The sequence below is a fragment of the Phacochoerus africanus genome, chromosome 3, assembly GCF_016906955.1.
Source record: "Phacochoerus africanus isolate WHEZ1 chromosome 3, ROS_Pafr_v1, whole genome shotgun sequence".
Lineage (NCBI taxonomy): Eukaryota > Metazoa > Chordata > Mammalia > Artiodactyla > Suidae > Phacochoerus > Phacochoerus africanus.
The window spans coordinates 89,276,964-89,295,514 of NC_062546.1; the positions used below are offsets into that span (position 1 = coordinate 89,276,964).

The window sequence follows — 18,551 nt, forward strand, 5'->3', positions numbered from 1 at the left end:
TTTCTCCTGTTCATCTGTCTCAGGTTAATTCCTAGACCATCTAGAAGAACCAAGAAGAGTAGAGGAAAATTTCTTCCTTCCCAACACAGCAGACCTGCCACCTCCCTATCATCCACAGCCATCTAATATTGTTAAGAACTGAAAGGGCCTCCTAAAAAATCAACTCAAAAAGAACTCTTACTTTACCTCCCTCATTTCCTCCTATAACACACAACTAAGAATGGCAGTCTGTTCCCTGAACATGGTAACCTCAGAAAGGGATCATCCTCTCTCTGCTTTTTCCTGGGTAATAACCAGGACACAGAGGAAGCGGGGAGAGGGACAGTTATACAGACCAATGTGAAATCCTAGAATTCCATCCAGACCGTTCCCGTGCATAACACTTCTTTCTTTCTCCTACAGGAACCCTCAGCGAGCCTGATTGGTACATCCTCCATATGGCAAGGTGGCCAAAAGGGGGCTTAAGGTATTTATACATAATTCTCGTTCAGCCACGTAGATTCTCTTGTTGGACTGACAATGTCCTAGACTGTATCACTGGAATACACGGCAGGCCAGAGAGGGGGACATAATGGGACTTAAGTTTTATAAAAACTCTCTTCAGGGAACAGGAATCGATTAGTAAAAACATGAAGTTATAGAGAGTTCCCACTGTGGCTCAGTGGTTAGCGAACCTGACTAGCATCCATGAGGACAGAGGTTCAATCCCTGGCCTTGCTCAGCAGGTTAAGGATCTGGTGTTGCCTTGAGCTGTGATGTAGGTCACAGACATGGCTTTGATCCAGCGTTGCTGTGGGGTAGGCTGGCGTCTGCAGCTCCAAATTGGACCCCTAGCCCATGGACCTCCACATGCCGCGGGTGAGGCCCTAAAAAGACAAAAAGACCAAAAAAACAATAAAATAAAAAGGTGACGTTATATAGCTACTGGAATGGGACACACAGATTTTTGTGGAGGTGGAGGGAGGCAAATAAACCATCTAGGGAGAGAACAACTTCTTCCCAGGAGACAGGGGTGGGAAGGATCATTTATTAACAATCTTTCATCTTTTTTTTATTTTTTTTATTTTTAGGGCCGCACCTGCAGCATATGGAAGTTCCCAGGCTAGGGGTCGAACTGGAGCTACAGCTGCCAGCCTACACCACAGCCACAGCAACACCAGATTCCGAGCTGTGTCTGTGACCCACACCACAGCTCAGAGCAACACCAGATCCTTAACCCACTGAGCAAAGCCAGGGATCGAACTGAGTCCCCATGGATACTAGTTGGATTCATTTCCACTGCGCCACGACAGGAACTCCAACAATCTTTTTATCTTTCAGAACTTCCCCAGAGCTCTCAAGAATCAAAACACTCTTAAGGTTCCCCTAAGTCAGTATAAACACATTAAATTTTAACTGACTCCTGAATTTTCCACCCCAACAGATGGCTCTGACTGCAATGTAATCACCATTACCATCAAATCTATCAAAAACATCTACTAGCTCCTGTGCCTCTCTTACAAAACACCTGTCAACACTTCTAGACCTCTCCTCCCCACACCCACGGCTCAGCATGCCATGTCACAGAGGACTCTCAGCAGGTAGCCTAGACAAACAAGACAGACTGGACAGCCTGCCCTCAGGCAGCCCCTCCAAACCAAGGTCTAAATGCAATAATGTGAACCCAAGTGAAAAACAGGTCACATTCGAAGACCCTGACGACCTGTGCCCTCCGAACCGTGTGGTTAAATCCCTGGCCCGGGAACTTTTATATGACACAGGGGTAGCCAAAAATAAAAAATAAAAAATTTAATTTTTAAAAAAGGAAAGAAAAAGAAAAGAGGAAGGAAGGAATGAAGGGAGAAATTTCTTTCCAAAGCTACCACATGCAACGCCTGGCCTGTGAGTGTGTGTATGTGAGCAAGTATTTACTTGCCTTCCTCCCCAAAACAGATATTTGCACCTTGACCTGCAGGTATTTCAGAAAACAAGATGAGCAAGCTCTCAGATGACCAATGACTAGATCAAAGGTGGTAATCTCTCCAAAACTGCTCTCGGCTACTCAGGAAAGCTTCTGAGAAAGTTAACTATCTTAAGTGTACCCTATGGGAAGTTTCCCCACAATGAGTGATCCAGTTAGGAAAGGTGGTATGAAATCTGTCCCAACTTTAGCTAAAGTGATAACACTACCTTACCCTGCAGGTCAATGGTCAACTTGCTGGCCAGGGTCATTGTGGATGACAAAACTCCAGATTTCCTCCTCGAGTCCACAGTGGAGTCTGTGCCAAGGCTATTACAAGCTGCTACACCTGGATTGATGTCTCAGACCAAGTGGGAAGGTCAACAGAGAATCTTAAAGAGAAAGCCCCTGATGTTCTAAGGCCCTTGGGTGGTTTCCAGGATTTGTTCAAGACCCTGGGGGCATGGCTGAGGTAAGTACTACAGGTTAGCCTACACCTGCTGCTTGGAGTCTCACTGAAAATAGCCCTAATTAAATGCTATATGACATTACACTTAAAAGACTGAATGCCTTCCCCTTAAAATCAAGGAATATGGCAAAGATATCCACTCTCATCACTCTTATCTAACATTGTGCTAGAAGTTCTAGTTAGTACAATAAAGTAAGAAAAGGAAACAAAAGGCACATAGATCAGAAATAAGACTGTCCCTATTTACAAATGACATGAGCATCTACACAGAAAACCCCAAGGAATAGGAACCTACAAAAACGAAACAAAACAAAACATAGAATAAGTGAATTCAGCAAAGTCACAGGATACAAGAAAGATATACAAAAATCAATTGTACTTCTACATATTAGTAATGAATACACGGACACAATTAAAATACAATACCATTATCAATCAAACATAATTAAATGTTTAAGTATAAATCTACCAAAACATGCACAGGACTTGTATGCTAAAAACTACAAACCGCTAATGAAAGAACTCAAAGATCAAAATAAATTGAGAAACACGCTGGGTTCATAGATTGGAAAACTTAATATAATAAAAATATCAATTCTCCCCCAAATTGATAGGCAAGATTTTTTGTGGACAGACAAGATTATTCTAAAATGTATATGGAATGGAAAAGGAACTAGAATAGCTAACACACTTTTGAAAAAGAAGAACAAAGTTGGAAGGCTCAGTGGTAGCAAATCTGACTAGTGTCCACGAGGATATGGGTTTGATCCATGGCCTTACTCAGTGGGTTAAGGATCCAGGGTTGCTGTGAGCTGTGGTGTTGGTCACAGATGCAGCTGGAATCCTGAGGTGCTGTGGCATAGGCCAGCAGCTGTAGTTCTGATTCAACCCCTAGCCTGGGAACTTCCATATGCCACAGTTTCGGCCCTAAAAAAACAAACAACAAAAAAAGAAAAAAGAAAAAGAAAAGAAAAGAAAAAAGAACAAAGTAGGAAGAATCAGTTTACCCAATTTCATTCAAGAGTTATTATACAGGAGTTCCCATCATGGCACAGCAGAAACAAATCTGACTAGAAACCATGAGGTTGTGGGTTCGATCCCTGATTTCACTCAGTGGACTAAGGATCTGGCATTGCCGTGAGCTGTGGTGTAGGTCACAGACGCAGCTCGGATCCTGCACTGCTGTGGCTGTGGTGTAGGCTGACAGCTGCAGCTTGGGAACCTCCATATGCCAAGAGTACAGCCCTCAAAAGACAAAAGACAAAAGAGAAAAAAGAAAAGACTTATTTTACAGCTATAATAATCAGGGCTGTGTGGTATTGGTGGAAAAACAGATGCACAGGTCAACAGCAAAGAGAATCCAGAAAACAATCACATAAATATTCCCCAAAGATTACTAACAAAGATGCAAAAGCAGTTCAATAAAAAAAAAGATATATTTTCAACAAATGGTGCTGGAGCAGACATCCAAGGGATTGGGGTGGAGGGGGGAGAACCTCAACCTAAATTTTACACCTTAAAAATTAACTCAAAATTGATTATGTTTATTTTAAAATGCAAAACTACACAATTTTCACCAAAAAAAGTAGAAGAAATTCTTTAGGATCTAGAGTTAGGCAAAGATTTGACTTGACACCAAAAGTGTAATGCATAAAAGAAAAAAATTGATCAATTGGATTTCACCAAAATCAAAAATTTATGCTCTGTGAAAAACTATTAAGATGATGAAAAACAACTAAAAATGGGGAGATAATATTTGCGAACCACAAAACCAACAACGGACAAGTACCTAGAATATATTAAGAACTCTCAAGTGCAACATTAAAAAAAATCCTCTTAAAAAATGTGCAAAAGATAGAAATTTCATATAAGAAACATACAGATGGCACAAATAAACATAGGAAAAGATGTTTGACATCATCAGTCATTAGGAAATGCAAATTTAAACCAAAATGAGATACCACTACATATCTATCAGATGTCTAAAAGGAAAAATAGTGGTAACACCAAATGCTGTCGAGGATGTGAAGAAACTGGATCTCTCATTCACTATTGGTAGAAATGTAAGACGGTATAGTCACAACGGCAATTTCTTACAAAATCAAACATGGAACAGCCAAGCATTTATTCCAGAAAAATGGAAACATGTTCACAGAAAAATATGTACATAAGTGACCAGCAGCAGCCCTATTGGTAACAATCAAAAAATGGAAAGAGTACAGATGTCCTTCAATAGGTGAATAGTTATACAAACTAGTTCATCCATGTGATGGACTACTTCTGGGCAATAAAAAGGAACCACTGGTACACACACAACAATCTGGATGAATCACCAGAGAACTATGCTGAATAAAAAAGCCAATTCCAAAAGGTCATAAACCACACGATTTCACTCATTTAGCATTCTTGAAATGACAAAATTATAGAAATAGAGAACTACCTGGTTACATGGAGCTAAGAAGGAGAGGTAGGTAGAGGAGGGAAATGGCTGTAGCTATCACAGGATAGTATAAGGGATCCTTGATGACAGAGATGTTCTGTATCTTAAACATGTCAATGTACTGTTTGTGCAAGATGCCATCACTGGGATAATATGGGTAAAAGAGGATCTCCGTGTTATTTAACAACTAACAGCACATAAATCTACAATTATTTCAAAATAAGAAGTATCTTTTTAAATGGTATCATCTCAAAATTTTTTTATATTTAATTATCTTAGCCAAATCATTTGTCATCAGATTTTAATATTTCTAATTTTTTGTAGTTGACAGACAACAGAAGAGCTCACTAGAAAATTAATCTCTTTGAAACCTACTTCCAAAGCATTTACCAAGTGCTTGCCATATACAATTAGGAGTTAGGGAAATAGGCAAAGCTGTGGAAGACAATGTAGATTTAGAAGAGAGTTTATACTTCTAACAAAGCTGAATGAGAACTACAGTACTGAGCTCAAGATATCTTCATAAAGATGTGGTACATATATGCAATGGAATATTTGGTGGCTGAGCCATAAAAATGAATGAGATAAAGCCATTTGCAACAAAATGGATGAACCCAGAAATAATTAGATTAAGGGAAATAAGTCTGACAGGGAAAGACAAATACCACATGACACCCTTATATGCGGAATCTAAAATATAACACAAACGAACTTATCTAAAAAACAAACAGACTCACACTGAGAACAGACTTGTGGTTGCCAAAGGGGAAGGGGATAGAGGAGGGATGGAGTGGGAGTTTGGGGTTAGCAGATGCAAACTATTCTATATAGAACGGATAAACAGCAGGGTCCTACTGTACAGCAGAGGAAACTGTGATAAACCATAATGGAAAAGAATATAAGAAAGAATACATATATACATTATACATATATATATAAACAATCAGTACAGCAGAAATTAACAGAACATTGTAAATCAACTATACTTCAATTAAAAAAAAAAAAAAAAACTGAATACCTGAAAAAAAAGATAGCTTCATAAGGTGCTTCTTTTTCCTGCTCATAATCTTAAGTATTTCTAAACAGAATACAGGTAGCACCTGACCAGTGTATGACCAAGTAACTCGAAAGAAAGTTTCCCCTTCCTTTCTTCCTTCTTCCCAACCAATGCAAGACACTTCCCTCCCTCCCATCTAGCCCCACCCCCACCCCAGCTCTGGTCTCCCTCCAGTCCCAACTCAACCCAAATCACCGCTCCCAACATGCTGGCTAGGCAAAAGTAGAGCAGGGGAAAATTGAGAATCATACACACACGTGTCTCCCACAAACACACAAAGACACACATACTCACTCACGCTTCTCTCACTCAACTTACTGCAATTTCTCTGAATACAAACACCCAAAGAAAGAAAAGAATGGCCAAGGAGAAGGGGTGGTTAAGACCTACAGCTGCCAGGCCTCTTCTCACCAGTTAAGTCATAGAAAAATATGAGACAGAAGAGGAAAAAGAAAGAAAGAAAAGCTATGCTACATTCTTACTCTACCCGCTCAGCTCTTACTTCTTTCAGCCTTCACAAAACAAAGGCCCCTAACTCTACCCAGCTCTCCACCATTCCAATCCCAGAAACATTTCCCAAGTGCAATGGAAATCAAATCCCTCCTAAAACCAGGTTTCCTTACTGAGTGTATGTATGATTAATCTCTTTATCTAAAATTGGATTCTTCTGGCCCCTCTGACCTCAATCCTGTGCTGAGCACTTATCAACCGGAGTCAGATGACTACAACGGCTGTTGTGGATAACATCTTTAATGTACTAAAATTGCCATTATTGACATCACCATTAACTTAGAAACTCAGATTGTTTCTCCAGGACAAGATGAGCTAACAAAACCCCAAGGCATGGACCATCTGGCCAGAGTATCTTAAACCAGAGAAGTCCTGACTTCTGAAACTAGAAACTACCATTAATAAATGTCACAAGACAATGATTAATCCCAGTCTCTTTGTTGTTCTCCTTTTAAAAAAATCCTAACTCAAAGACCAAGCTGGAGTGGATCGGAGGTCTATCTCCCAATCACTTGCTTGGTGGCCTGCAGTAAATATTGTACTTTGCTCTACAACCTGATGTTAGCAGACTGGCTTTGCTGACCCAGTTGGGTTCAGTAACACCTCCTTTCCTTTAAAATACTCTGGTCTCCTCCCAGCTTTGCTGGAGACATGCCTCAGGAGTCACATTCTAAGAAACCGAAGAATAAATAGCAAATGAATGTATGATACATCATTTGTGAACAATCTAACCCTTACTTGCCCTCTGGTAAGGTTTTACTGCAAAGCTTTTTAATGATTTTCACGTTTTAATGATTAGGTTACTCTTAGAAATTAGAGGTTTAGTTTACAACAAGAAACCTAATATTAAACTACTACTCACACCCACTGGGCAAGAACCACTTTCACCTGTTAATCTGTCCCACTGGTTTTACACTGAGTCCCAGCAAGTGGAAAAACTGGCAACCCAAGAAGGTGAGCACAAGCTGCAATAATGACAATGGCCTCTCTGCTAACTGGGAGGATCAATTAGGCTGACAAGGTAGCTCATCAGGTTCCCCATCTTCCCCTAACATTGCAGCTGTTCTGTTTCCAAGGCTGGAAATGGTACAAAGAGATTACATGTTCCTTGCACCAGAGTTTCACGTACAGTTCTAACAAACGGTTTATTAGAACCGGTTGGTTTCGAGGTTCATGGCTAATCAGAAAGAATATGTTTCATAGAGAGAAAAGCCCTGTGTTCATCCACCCACCATCTGTTAAGTGCCTAAGAAGTGCCAGGCAGTTGGAGATAGAGAGCTGACTGATACACAGTGATCCCTAGCTTCCCTGGCTTATGGAGGGAAGGGGGCCCAGACAGAAGAACAGTAAATTAAAATAAAAGTAATTGTAAATAAAGTTACAAAAATAATTACAAAGTGTGGTAGTTGCTAATAAGGATATAAAAAGAGCTAAGGATATGAAGAGCAACTTTCTTTCCGGTATTGTCAAAATAAAAATCCATACAATCTCTGGCCCCACTCAGTGGGTTAAGGATCCAGCGTTGCCATGAGCTGTGGTGTAGGCTGACAGCTGTAGCTCTGATTTGACCCTTAGCTTCGGAACTTCCATATGCCTCAGATGTGCCCCTAAAAAAACAAAAAAAAAAAAAACAAAAAAAAAATGCATCAATTTATTGACTGTAAATATACTCTAAAATTTACTTTTAAAAAGTAAATTCCAGCTGCTGACTTGTTACCTCTTTTTATGTTAAAAACTAAGTGGCATTCCAATTCCCTCCAGTAGAAGTGGTAATGCAGGGCAAAAGGCAGTGGGGGTTACTGAAAATGGGTCACTGAGGAGTGAAGGAAGCAGAAAAACAAAAAGTATGCCTTCAGTTATTTTGAAATTTGGCCTAGAGTGGGCCCTCTAAATGAAAAACACTCTTCCTTCTCCTCTTTGTCAAGACTACATAGCACCCTGCTTCCTGGCATCCATACTGCCTATCCTTACTAATTCCCTATTTGTCACTTTTTTTTTTTTTTGCTTTTGCTTTTGCTTTTTAGGGCCACACCCATAGCATATGGAAGTTCCCAGGCTAGGGGTTGAATTGGAAGAGATGTGGGTTTCTTCTGAAATAACAACTCAGAACTTTTCTTGCTCTGATACCCAGATGAAGCCAGGATTCACTTTTGGTTGGTCAGCTACAGCTGCCAGCCTACACCACAGCCACAGCAATGCGGATCCAAGCCATGTCTGTGACCTAAACCACAGCTCATGGCAATGCAAGATCCCCAACCCACCGAGCAGGGTCAGGGATCAAACCCGCATCTTCATGGATACTTGTTGGATTCATTTCTGCTGTGCCAGGAGCTCCCACACTTCTGTCACTTTAAGCAACTTCTGTAGACTATGCTGGGCACAAAAATCACCTGCGGAAATTTTTTTTTTTTAAGGAAACAGGAGTATATTCCAAAGAAGCAACCAACAAATCAACTCCATTTACACTGCAGACTGCCAAGTTAATTTAAAACACTAACCTTGCTTTCTGCAATAACTAACTTCAGTCCAAACATAATCACACCGACCAACCTTAGAGAAATATAAAGAAAATTATCAGAGGTACCTAACCTTTTCAAATGTGTCAAATACAATAACCTCCTGTTAAAACATACTTACTGCAAGATACATCTGACTGCAAATCTAACCCACACAGGCAATAATGTGAATTTCCATCAAGGAAGCTGTAAGTGCCAAATGACCAACCAAAAGCGAATCCCAGCTTCATCTGGGCCTCAGAGCAAAAAAAGTTCTTAATTGTCATTTTGGAAGAAACCCACATCTCTTCCAATTCAAAGGTAATTTCACCAAAGTTAATTCCAAGATTTTTGGTTTTTTACTTTTTCTCAAAATTATTCATAGACTAAAGACTCTAGATGTGTTCCCTGCTATTGCATCTCTGCTTTTTCTCATTTTATAAAGCCTGGCCTCCATTAAGTTATTAGAAAGTAACATCTGAAAGCTTCCACCTGGCCTTTCCCTAGTGTAAACCTACTGCTGTAAATTAACGGTGGGAGACATGGGGGACCTGTAGTTCACTCCTCTTGTCACAAATTGGGAATTGAAGAGGAATGATTTTTTTTTTTTTAAGATCTCCAAAGAATGAAAATCAATTTCCTTTCACCCAGCTCCTTTGTAACTTGCCAGAAAGTTCTCCCTTTAGTCTCTTAGGCATTACCCTCAAACTTTCCCATCACCTGTGCTGCTCCTTTCTCTCATGAAGAACACCAATCTCCATAAATTTGCACAGCTGCCCACTTCAGTCTCCTCGTCTTCTATTCAAAAGCCTCCAACTTCTCATTTCACTCAGAATAAATAACCAAAGGCCTATAAAGGCCACGTTCTGCACCATCTAGCCAGCCTGCCACATGATTAACTCTCCACCCTCATCTCCTATCTTACCTTCACTCCCTGCTCACACCTTTACACTAATTTTCTGCCTGGAATGCTCCCTATCCTAGAAGGGCTTTCTCAAATGTTACTGTCCCTTAATCCTCCACACCCCACACCATGTAAAACTGCAAACTTTCAACTTTCTATCCCGTCTATTTAACTGATTTTATTAACATTATCGCCAGTGTAAGGTCTAGGAATGCGGGGATTTTATCTGTTTTATTCACTGCTGAATCCCCAAGGTCTAGAACAGGAATGTTACCAGACAAAAGTTCAACAAGCACTTGAAAATGAAGGAAATATTTACTTAACAGATATTTGCTAAGCACCTATTTTAGGCCAAGTCAAGACAAGTAAGATAGTGGCCCTGACTTTAATACATCAAATGCATTACTGCACACAAAAGGGGACCGCAAATTACGGCTACCAGCACGTCACAGAACATGCCAAAAGCCCAAGAGGAAGAGGCCTCGGCTTCACCTTTATGGGTACCAGTCCAGCTTGCCACTTCTCGCGCGATTCTCCAGGGACGGTCCCCACAGGGTTTCCTCCGGTCCCCAGAGAGGGGAGGGGCCCAGTTGCCCACCCCAATCCTGAGAGGTTGCTAGTCGAGCAGCGCAACTTCCGGCCTCTTCACAACGGGCACAAGACTTAATGAAACAAATTTAAAAGCCTCAGCTATTCGGCTTCCGCTCTCTGCTTTGCGGACCACTCCCCACAATGGCCAAAGACCGAAAGCCCGCTCTATACAACTGGCCCTCATTACCCCATGCACCCTACTTCCGCGGTTCCCACCTGCTCCCAGCGTCCCCTTAGGCTCCTCCCTGCTGCGCGTGCGCGAGAAAACTCCAGGGTTCTGGCGAGGCTAGCGGCGCTCCGAGACTGGGCACGCCCCCAGAGTAGAGCTGTCTCCTGATTGGCTACCTCTCGCTCACCCGAGCGCAGTGGGGAAGGCCTGCGGCTGAGCTTCTAAAGGCGCTGCAGGGGGAGTCCTGTGCTGCCTGCTTCCGGCTCCTCACCGCCTCCGCGAGCTGCCTGGAATCCTTGCAGCCCTGCCGGCATGTCTCAGGTATAACGCGTGCCCGGCCTGGCTGCAAAGCTGCCGCGGGGCGGGAGGCTTAAGAGGGATCATTCCGCAGATATAACCTCTCAAGGTTTTTCCCTTCCGCGCTCTGCCCTTCTTCATGGACCCTTCCTTGCCCAGCCCTGACTCTTTGGACCAAGCCCTGAAAATGGAACTTAAAAGAGTTTTGGACTCCCAACAGCGCTACTCAGCCCACAACTGCTGGAAAGTTGCCCAAGAGAAGGACTTCGCAGTAAAGTAGGAACTGAGATCTGAGACGAGGGTCCTAAATAGATGGGATCTAGTGGGTTACGTGGATTGAAGAGTAAGGGAACCGAGTGCCCCATGCGGAAGGACATGTCAGGAATAAGGCAGCTAGGGGGCTATGGTTGAGAGCCTGGAGGTCAGGGCAATTAGGGGCCGAGTGTCTAGCGATAGGCAAGGGGCGGGTCGCGGCCTAAGAAAGGGTGACCTAGAGGCCTTGCTCTCCTTTAACTGCGGATGTTTTTCTGGGACCTAGCAGTGTGGGCGACCGTTGGCTTCTCTCCCCACTCTCCAGTCCGGGCACTGGGACAGAGGTCGGCGCTGGATGCCCTGGGCCCAGGGGGAGGGAGCCATCGGGCTCGGGCCTCAGACACCGCGCGCGCTCAAGCCCATTTCCTTTCTCAGCTGTTTCAAACACGGAGTCCTCAAGTCAGGGCTATCGTGAGATCCCCCGGTCTGCCCCGGTGGTGGGCAGGCAACTAGTTGGCCACTCTGCTTTTTCTGTGAAGCATATGCCCACTGCAGACGTCCTTAGCCTGCCCACTTCATCTTTGTTTCCAGCACCTGATACCTGGTACAGTGAGAGAGCCCAGTACTTAGTTGTCCTTCAATTGAGTGAACTGATGTGCTTTCCCTCCTGGTTTTTGCTGAACCTCTAGCTGCCCTGTTGAGGAGATAAGGAAAGACTGCTTTTCCTCAGCTGCGCTGCAGGAGGAATGCTGCCTTTCCAACTCCTTTATCCCCATTACTGAGCTCTATTCAGACCTGACCTCTCTCTTGATTTAGGCGGAGTTTGAGAAAGCTGCTGAGGAAGTTAAGAACCTTAAGACCAAACCAGCAGATGATGAGATGCTGTTCATCTACAGCCACTACAAACAAGCAACCGTGGGTGACATAAATACAGGTATGCTGAGATGAGGTTGTAGGGCCCCTACTCATCAAGGCAGGTTCAGCAGCTTTGGTTGGTGCTGAAACTCTTTAATCTGTGGGAACTTCACTCTCAAACCCACCCAAGGCCCTACTCTTCAGGCAGCCCCTGAGGTTTTAGCTGGGAAGGGTTTCCCACAGACCCTGGATGGGGTTCACAGATCCTGCAGTGATCTTGGTTTCTGGGTAGTTCAGATAGCAGAATTCAAATCGTACTTTGGGAAGGACTTTACTGGTTATCACCAGGTATTCCCATCTACCTGGTGAAGCAAAAACCCAGGCTTGGAAGAAACTTGCTCCAAGTTCTCAGCTCAGTGGCAGTTTTGTTGAACCGTACCACGTCCACCCCAGACAGGCAGGATCAGAATCAGAGTGCCAGGCAGCCATGCCAAACCTGGAAACAGAGAAGCAGCTGGCTTCCTGGGACACATCAGAAGCATTTTTGCTGACAGTGGTTCCAGGTGACTACTTGTTCCCTATCAAGAGATCTTGGTACTGGTTTTTGAGGCCTTGGTTTGGACCACCATGGTCTGTAAAATTTCTTTTCTGCCTTCATTCTGCCCCTAAGTCCCTAAAACTGCTGCTGCCTGTGTGATTTTCAACACAGCAGCACAGTGCAGTCTATGTAAGGACACAGAGGTGGTGGCCATAGTAGCATAGAAGGAGGTCACTCCCACCCTGTTCAGGAGAGTGAGCAGAGCTCCTAATTCTTCTTCACTTGGGGTGGAAGATAGAGCAGGTGGGCTGGCTGCTAAGGATCCTGAGCAGAGCCAAATCAAAGATCACAGTGGGGCCTTAGGTGAGAAAGGTCTTGTGAAGGTGAGTTTTACCCTGGGTTTATAAAACTCTGCATCTTCCCAAGGAGGCAGGAGAGATGAAGTGGTGGGGGGGCAGAGTGACTGAGACACTTTGCTCACAAACATGATTTTCACAAGACTGGCCTCTTCTCTGCTGTCACATAAGTATAGGTTAAACTGGCTTGAGAATCTGTCTCTTCCTGATCAGCTCACTCTAGGGCTGTGCTGTCTAAAACAGTATGCAGCTATCTAAATATAAACTGAAAATAGTTAAAATAAAATCAAAAGTTCAGTCCCCAGTCATAAAGCTACATGGCCCCTGAGTTGCACAGTGCAAATGAACAAGCTTTCCATCAGCATGAAAGGACTGTTGGAATGTGCTTCTCTGGGATTCCAGTGATGATTCTGTAGGTGCAGTTTTGCTCACATATCCCTGGGAAGCATCTCTGCAAGCACCTGGGGGGAGACTTGATGTTTCCCAGACACAGTGGTCCAGGCTATGGGGACTGCAGTTGCTCCCCTTGGCTTTCTTCTCAGCACAGTAGTGAACTAGGTCTGCAAGGAAGTGGTGTGTTTCCCAAGTGCAACTGATAGCAGGTCTCTACATATAAAACCATGGTATTACTTAAAGAAAGCTTGTCCTCAGGAAAACAACTCTCACAAATCAACAAGAAATACACTGACAATTTGGTGACAAAAAGAGGCAAGGATATGAACAAATAGTTCACAGAAAAGGTTATCTAGAAAACAATAACAATCATGCGGGAAAGAAATTGGGAAGAGTGAGAAGAAACTTTATAGTATTTCCCCTGTGGTGTTTGAATTTTAAGCCAGGTAAATGGATTTAGTACTTGTTTTAAAAAAAAAAAAAAAATTTAAAAGAGTTCCCATTGTGGCATAGCAGAAATTAATCCAACTACTATCCATGAGGATTCCAGTTTGATCCTTGGCTTCACTCAGGGGGGTGAAGGAGCCAGCGTGGCCGTGAGCTGTGGTGTGGGTCGAAGAAGCAGCTCAGATCCCTTGTTGCTGTGACTGTGGTGTAGGCCAGCAGCTACAGCTCCAATTCAACCCCTAGCCTGGGAACCTCCATATGCCGTGGAGAAAAAGAAAAAAGAAAAAAAAAGTACAATATTTTTAAAAGGAGAAATTATGGAGTTATTTAATTTATAAGACAAAGACTCTTGAGTAATTGAGAAGTTTCCCTCCTCTTTCTTTTCTCTATATTTTAAGTTTGGGTTTCTGTACTTGTGGGTTTCTGAAGGCAGTACCTGACATACTAGACCTATTTAACTCCATAGCAGAGCCCAGAAGGAATAGATGTAATGAAAGATGGTTTTCATGGCAAGAAAATTGATAAAGTTGTCCATTAAAACTTGCAGCAAGTCTAATATCTTTCCTTTCCTTGTTTAAGAACGGCCTGGAATTTTGGACCTCAAAGGCAAGGCCAAGTGGGATGCCTGGAATGGGCTGAAAGGTAATTAATCTTTTTCCCTCATTTGGGAAGCCCAGCAATAAAATACTCTCCATTAGGGGGTGGAGGGGGTGAAGAGAGAGGACACAGTGGATGAGGCATATGCTGGGGAACCTAGTGTGACCTGGGCCCAAATGAAAAAAACTGGGCCACCTCATTTTTTTTTCTCCTAATACCATTTATGCCTTTTCCAAAATCACCATCTCTGAGTCATGGTATTATCTGGAGAGAGTAGAGGCTGGGAACTAGGCCACTGACAAGACTGGGAGGTGATAGAGTTGGCTTGGGCTTTATATGCATTCAGAATAAGGGGTGGTTTCCTGTCCACACCTTCCTCTTTCCCCATAGGTCCAGGCAATGACCCCGTAGCCCAGGCAGCCCTCCCCAGTTCCCTCTAGCCAGAAAGGCACAGGAAAAAAAGGAGTGAGCTAATGCATGGCAAGGCTGCTTAGCTGGGTGAATGGAGCTATTATATGCTAAGCAACAGCAGCCAAGGAGTAGCTCAGCTCCGACTTAATCACGTGCTGCCTGTAGCAGCAAGACCTAAAAGTTGGCACTAAAGTGCCTGCCAGCTTTTGTGTCCTAGCTAGCTCATTTCTGAATAAGCCCTCTGTCTTCCTGAAAATGAGAAACCCTCAAATTCAAAAGGGGCCAGAAAACAATAAATACACTCCTAAGATTTGCAAATGAATGGAACAGAAATGTCTGTCTGGCCATTCTCATCCAGCATTTCCATACCATTCTCAGGCCCCATGTACTTGCCGTTGCTCCAGAACACACTCTAATTCCCAGTATCTCTCCTTCACTGTAGAATTCAGGAAACTGGGCATCACTGTCTATGGAGGTGGGGGGTTGCCGGTGTCCTCTGTATTCCCCTCCAAGAGCCAGCTGCTTATGCTCACAGTTCTTAGAGCTTTTCTCATAGCTTCTCTCTGGGGAGAAGAGGGTGTCTGGCTGTTTTTTCCTTAGTTTAACAGCTCTGAGAGATAAGAGCCCAACGGAGAAATACTTACTAGATTGAAGTTAATCATGGGACCAGTAGTCACTGCAGCTCCCCATGTTAGGCCTGACATGAAGTGGGGGACTCAGATGGCCAGCAGGCCAGTGATAGGCCTCAGGACAGCTGCACACACCTTATGGGCTCAGTGCTTTATGGGACATTCCCTGTGGGCCAGGCTCCTCAAGGACTTTAAGTCAAATCCTGGCCAGGGCTGTGAGGTATAGGTAGTAGATCTGCCCCCTTCATGAGCCTCAGAACATTAACCTGGGGCTTTAAACTCTGCTGCCTTTCTGCCATGCTGCCTCTCTGACAAATAATCTTCTTGATGCCTCATAGGGACTTCCAAGGAAGATGCCATGAAAGCGTATATCAACAAAGTAGAAGAACTAAAGAAAAAATATGGAATATAAGGGACTGGATTTGCCTGCCAGCTTTGCAGTTCACCTGACATAATGCCTTGTTTTTCTAATACTGTGGATGAAGTTAATAAATAAATAGTTAAGCCAGTTGCTCAAGACAGCCCAGGATGTAACGCCAGCAGATTAGGGGCTGAAATGGCTACTAACCCTCGCCGAGTAGTTTTTAATCATAGATCAATTAAAAGTACATTTGTTACTTTAAGTCTTTGGTAACCTGGGTTCTTGAATTTTATTGTATTCCATTCTCGCTTCACTTTTTCTGAAGATTTCACCTGGAAGTGTTTGAGCTTGCATTTTTCACACTCCTCTGTACTCTGCTGGAGGGTGGGACAGTCCTGGCATGTACTCACCTCTCATGAGGGGGAAAGGATCATAAAAGTGGCCTTTCCCACCTCCTTCCCCCAACTCCAGCCACACCGATCAGGCAGGCTGAAACATCAGTCTACAGGTCTTTCCAACTCTGTTGGGAATACTGCTGGCCTCATGCTCTGAGGAAGGCAGGGTTAGTATATGTTTGAGGTCTAGCCAGTCCATGGTTGCAAAGCAAACGAGCAAGGGTAGAAGCCCCAGTGAGGGTGAAATATGCATCTGCAGGGAGCATTCCCCGAGTCCCCCCACAGGCACAACCAAGTGGGGGAAGCAAGGGCACAGCAAGGAGTAGGGCATTCAGGACCTAGGAAGGGCAAGGGTTTAAGGCTGCAGAAGAGAAAAGCTGGAGCTTGACTGGAAGATGGAGGTGGTTGAATAGTAAGAAAGAAGAGACAGCTATCAGACAGTCTTTGCCACTTACTCCCCTCGGTCACTTCCACAGTCCTGCAAGGGAGGTGGTCATTTTCCCATTTTGCAGGATGCTTAGGCTGAAAGGAATTAAAGAGAAGCTCTTAGGCCAGGCAGTTCTCAGTTCTCCCCTCTAAAGCCTGTTCCCTGGTCTTAGGCTTGGTTCAACCTCACCCCAGAACAGTGAGGCTTCAGCATTAGTAACTTGCCCAAGGTCACTCAGCTGGTAAAGAAACTCAAAACCAGGGAGTTCCTGTGGCTCAACAGATTATGAACCTGACTGGTATCCGTGAGGATGCAGGTACAACCCCTGGCCTCACTCAGTAGGTTAAGGATCTGGCATTGCCGTGAGCTGCAATGTGGGTCACAGACAGACGCTCAGATCTGCTGTGGCTGTCTTGGATCTGCTGTAGCTATAGCTGTGGGCAGCAGCAAAGCTCTGATTTGACCCCTAGCCTGAGGCCTAGTCAAGCGTCATGCATGTCAAGAACCTAGTCCAAGAGCAAATTATCATTCCTTTGGTAACACTAGAGAGAGAGTGTGGGTAAGAAATGAACTTCCCAGTATTTTGCCCTGTTTCTAGCTTGTGAAAGGCAGCCAGGACCTGGCAGACATGTGCTCAGTCACAGTGTCACTGTGGTGCTGCTGGCCAGAATCTCAAGAAAGTAGGCCTGAGCCTGGGCAAGCTCTGATAAAGCTGATGCTGCCTGGCCCTCTGCAGTCACTTACGCTATGATCATACAATGACTACTCAGTATTTCTTCTCCAGCAGATCCCCATGGGAGAGAAACACTGGAATGAAAAGGTAGCTCCAAGGCCCATCTGCCCACTACTGGTGTGGCCTCTTGATTAATGGCCATCATTTGGGAGAACCCATGGGGCCAGTCTCCCACTTGCTCTTTGCTTCAGTTCTGAATTTCATCCCACAGTGCCTTAAGGTGGGGACTATACCTCCTGGCTGTGTAATGGGTGTTACTGTGCCCATTATTCCAATGAGAAAATAAGTCTCAGATGATGTGAGTGGATCCAAACCCAGGGCTCTGGCCAGGAGGGCCCTGCTCATCCTCTTCCATCACATTCCCTCTTGTGGACACAGGCAACCCCTCACTGTTCAGCCCCTCTGCCCATAAGATGGTGGAGATGACCCCCATCTTCCTAGTCTAGCATATAAGATACTATGAAATCCCCCACCTGCTGGCAGTTCCTTCCAGAAAGCAAGTTCCCTCTCTAAAATTGGTGTGATGCCCAGACAAGCTGTACTTTTAAAAGCACCTAAGGAGGGGAGTTCCCATCATGGCTCAGAGGAAATGAATCTGACTAGTATCCATGAGGACACAGGTTTGATCTCTGACCACAATCAGTGGGTTAAGGGTCAGGTGTTGCTGTGCCTGTGGTGTAGGCTGGCAGCTACAGCTCCAGTTCAACCCCTGGCCTGGGAACCTCCATGTGTTGCCGATGTGGCCCTACAAAGGCAAAAAAAAAAAAAAGTACCTAAGGAGATTCTGAGGCTCTGCCAGGTTTGGGAGAGGCCCTCCCCACTCACTATAAAGCAGTAGTACCAGTTTCTCAGAAAGTAATATAGGTCTGATAGTCTGTGAACACATCCCCAGCAATCTGTGGGGAGCTGTGCCTTCTCCTATGGCCTCTGCAGGAGTGTACACACAGCCTAGAGAGGGCTCTCAGGTGTCATCCGGGGGAAAATGAGTGAGTGGGGAGCAGGGCAGGACACCATTCTTCACCCCTTCTTGGTGAAGCACCCACAGCTTCCCTGTACAACCTCACCTCCAACCTGACATGTGAATCCCACTTAAGTCTCTCAGGTGCTGGATCACCTATCTTTTTAGAGCCACACTTCCTTCACCTGGAAAATGGGCTAAAGTGCTTGGCACAATGCACAGGGAACAGCAATCTTCTAGCAGCCTGGAGGTCTTCCCTCAGCATCCATATCCTCAGTTCTTCCCTCTCCACTGTCTGGACAAGCCTTGGCATTAGGACATGGGCTGC

General features: G+C 44.3%; 2 protein-coding genes across 6 annotated transcripts in view; one reads left to right on the plus strand and one right to left on the minus strand.

The window, feature by feature from the left end:
- The window catches only part of C3H2orf76 (chromosome 3 C2orf76 homolog), a 66,324-nt gene extending 55,657 nt beyond the window's left edge, over nt 1-10,667 (minus strand). Inside the window, exons 1-2 of one of the 4 annotated variants that reach the window (XM_047772115.1) lie at nt 10,622-10,667; nt 8,914-8,965 (exon numbers count right to left, since the gene is read on the minus strand). In XM_047772115.1, coding sequence (XP_047628071.1) covers nt 8,914-8,949 — 36 coding nt within the window. In that variant the 5' untranslated portion in view covers nt 8,950-8,965; nt 10,622-10,667. The other 3 variants (XM_047772114.1, XM_047772110.1, XM_047772112.1) reach the window with 3 other exon arrangements.
- An 82-nt stretch (nt 10,668-10,749) lies between these two features.
- On the plus strand, nt 10,750-15,972 carry DBI (diazepam binding inhibitor, acyl-CoA binding protein). Of its 2 annotated transcripts, none has more exons than XM_047772117.1 (4): nt 10,750-10,895; nt 11,940-12,057; nt 14,292-14,354; nt 15,688-15,972. In XM_047772117.1, the coding sequence occupies exons 1-4, from the start codon at nt 10,887-10,889 to the stop codon at nt 15,759-15,761; spliced, it is 264 nt and encodes an 87-aa protein (XP_047628073.1). In that variant the 5' UTR covers nt 10,750-10,886; the 3' UTR covers nt 15,762-15,972. The 2 variants fall into 2 exon arrangements, with proteins under 2 accessions (XP_047628073.1, XP_047628074.1); XM_047772118.1 differs by lacking the exon at nt 10,750-10,895 and adding an exon at nt 10,952-11,147.
- The last annotated feature ends 2,579 nt before the right edge of the window (nt 15,973-18,551 follow it).